This window comes from Nicotiana tomentosiformis, chromosome 2 (assembly GCF_000390325.3).
Source record: "Nicotiana tomentosiformis chromosome 2, ASM39032v3, whole genome shotgun sequence".
NCBI lineage: Eukaryota > Viridiplantae > Streptophyta > Magnoliopsida > Solanales > Solanaceae > Nicotiana > Nicotiana tomentosiformis.
In genome coordinates this window covers 171,610,689-171,612,209 of record NC_090813.1, presented here as the reverse complement: position 1 = coordinate 171,612,209, position 1,521 = coordinate 171,610,689, and the positions used below count along the sequence as shown (strand labels likewise).

Genomic DNA, 1,521 nt, shown 5'->3' with positions numbered 1-1,521 from the left:
GAACTTGGCATATCCTGGCATTTGTTCTAGAGCTTTAACCAAAGGTACATTTATGGACAAACTTTTCATCATATCAATGAATTTCTTGAATTGGTTCTCGTTGTTTTGCTTTGCGAGCCTTTCAGGATACGGTGGAGGAGGCCTTGGCAAAAGGGCCTTGGCTTTGGGCACTACCATTTCTGGTATGTCTATCATGTGTTCCCTAGACGGGTTCATATAATTTTGTGTCTCCTCCACGTTGTCATCAATGTCTATCCTCACTTACTCATTCACATTCTCATTATTGGGTTGGATCTCATCATCTTCTTGCACAACCAAATTATCATTCACAATCTTTCTTGGATTAGAGGTACTTGCATCTCCACCTCTACCGCTTCTTGTGGTCACCACCATAGCATGGCCTGTATTGTTCCCACCCTTTGGGTTTACTACCGTATAACTTGGTAGTACCCCCTTAGGGTGAGTATTCAATGCTTGAGAAATTTGACCCATTTGTACTTTCAAGTTGCAGATAGAAGTATTGTGGGAGGCTATTTGGGTATCGGAGTCGGCATTTCTTTCCATAATTTGCTTGAACATACTTTCTATCCGCCCCGTCTCATTGTTTGAAGAACTTTTCCCTTGAGATGGAAATGGAGACGGGTTGTTAGGTTGTTGATACATCGGGGGCCTTTGAGGGCCCGACCCCAGGTTCCCTTGATTATTATTGTTCCAACCCCCTGGGTTTCCATTGCCTCCCCAATTACTATTATTGTTGCCACCCCAATTGCCTTGGTTATTTCCTTGATTGCCCCAATTTTGATTGTTGTTCCCCCAATTATTCGGATTGTTGTTGTTGCCACTATTCCAATTCCCTTGGCCTTGGTTTCCCCAATTTTGATTGTTTCCCTGTGATCTCCGCTGTTGTTGATTTGGAGCATTGCTCCGTTGACCTTGGTAATTGTTCACATATTGAACCTCTTCACTTTGCTCTTCATAAGAGTCATCTTGGTTGTACCCACTACCACTTTGCTCAAATTGATCCTGATTGTGTTGAACTTGTTGACCTATTTGTCTCCTCTTGTTAACCATTACATTCACTCCTTCCATGGCATTTACTTGCTTTGGCCCCTGAACCTGCTGAAGTTGTGCCTTGACTAACTGATTCATGGTAGTTGTCAACTCTGCTATGGCTTGTCCGTGATCATAGAGTTCCTTGTGAAGGTGGATAACATTAGGGTTACCCAGAGGAACGTTGGCCCGACTTTTCCAAGCTGAAGAGGTGTCCGCCATCTCATCTAATATTTCACATGCTTCTGAATATGGCGTGTTCATGAAGTTACCCCCTGCGAGCTGATTCACCACACACTGGTTAGTTGTGTTGATACCCCTATAAAAGGTTTGCTGGATCATTGCTTCAGTCATATTGTTGTTGGGTCACTCTTTGACCATTGTCCGGTACAGTTCCCAAATTTCATGTAACGGTTCATTTGGCTCTTGTATAAAGCAAGGATTTCATCTCTCAATATTGCCATATGTCCC

At 43.2% G+C, this 1,521-nt stretch overlaps 1 protein-coding gene across 1 annotated transcript in view; it reads right to left on the bottom strand.

Moving 5' to 3' along the window:
- Positions 1-177, bottom strand: part of LOC138906082 (uncharacterized) — an 840-nt gene extending 663 nt beyond the window's left edge. Inside the window, exon 1 of the mRNA XM_070194604.1 lies at positions 1-177. This exon is cut by the window's left edge and continues 663 nt beyond it. Coding sequence (XP_070050705.1) covers positions 1-177 — 177 coding nt within the window.
- Positions 178-1,521: the final 1,344 nt, after the last annotated feature.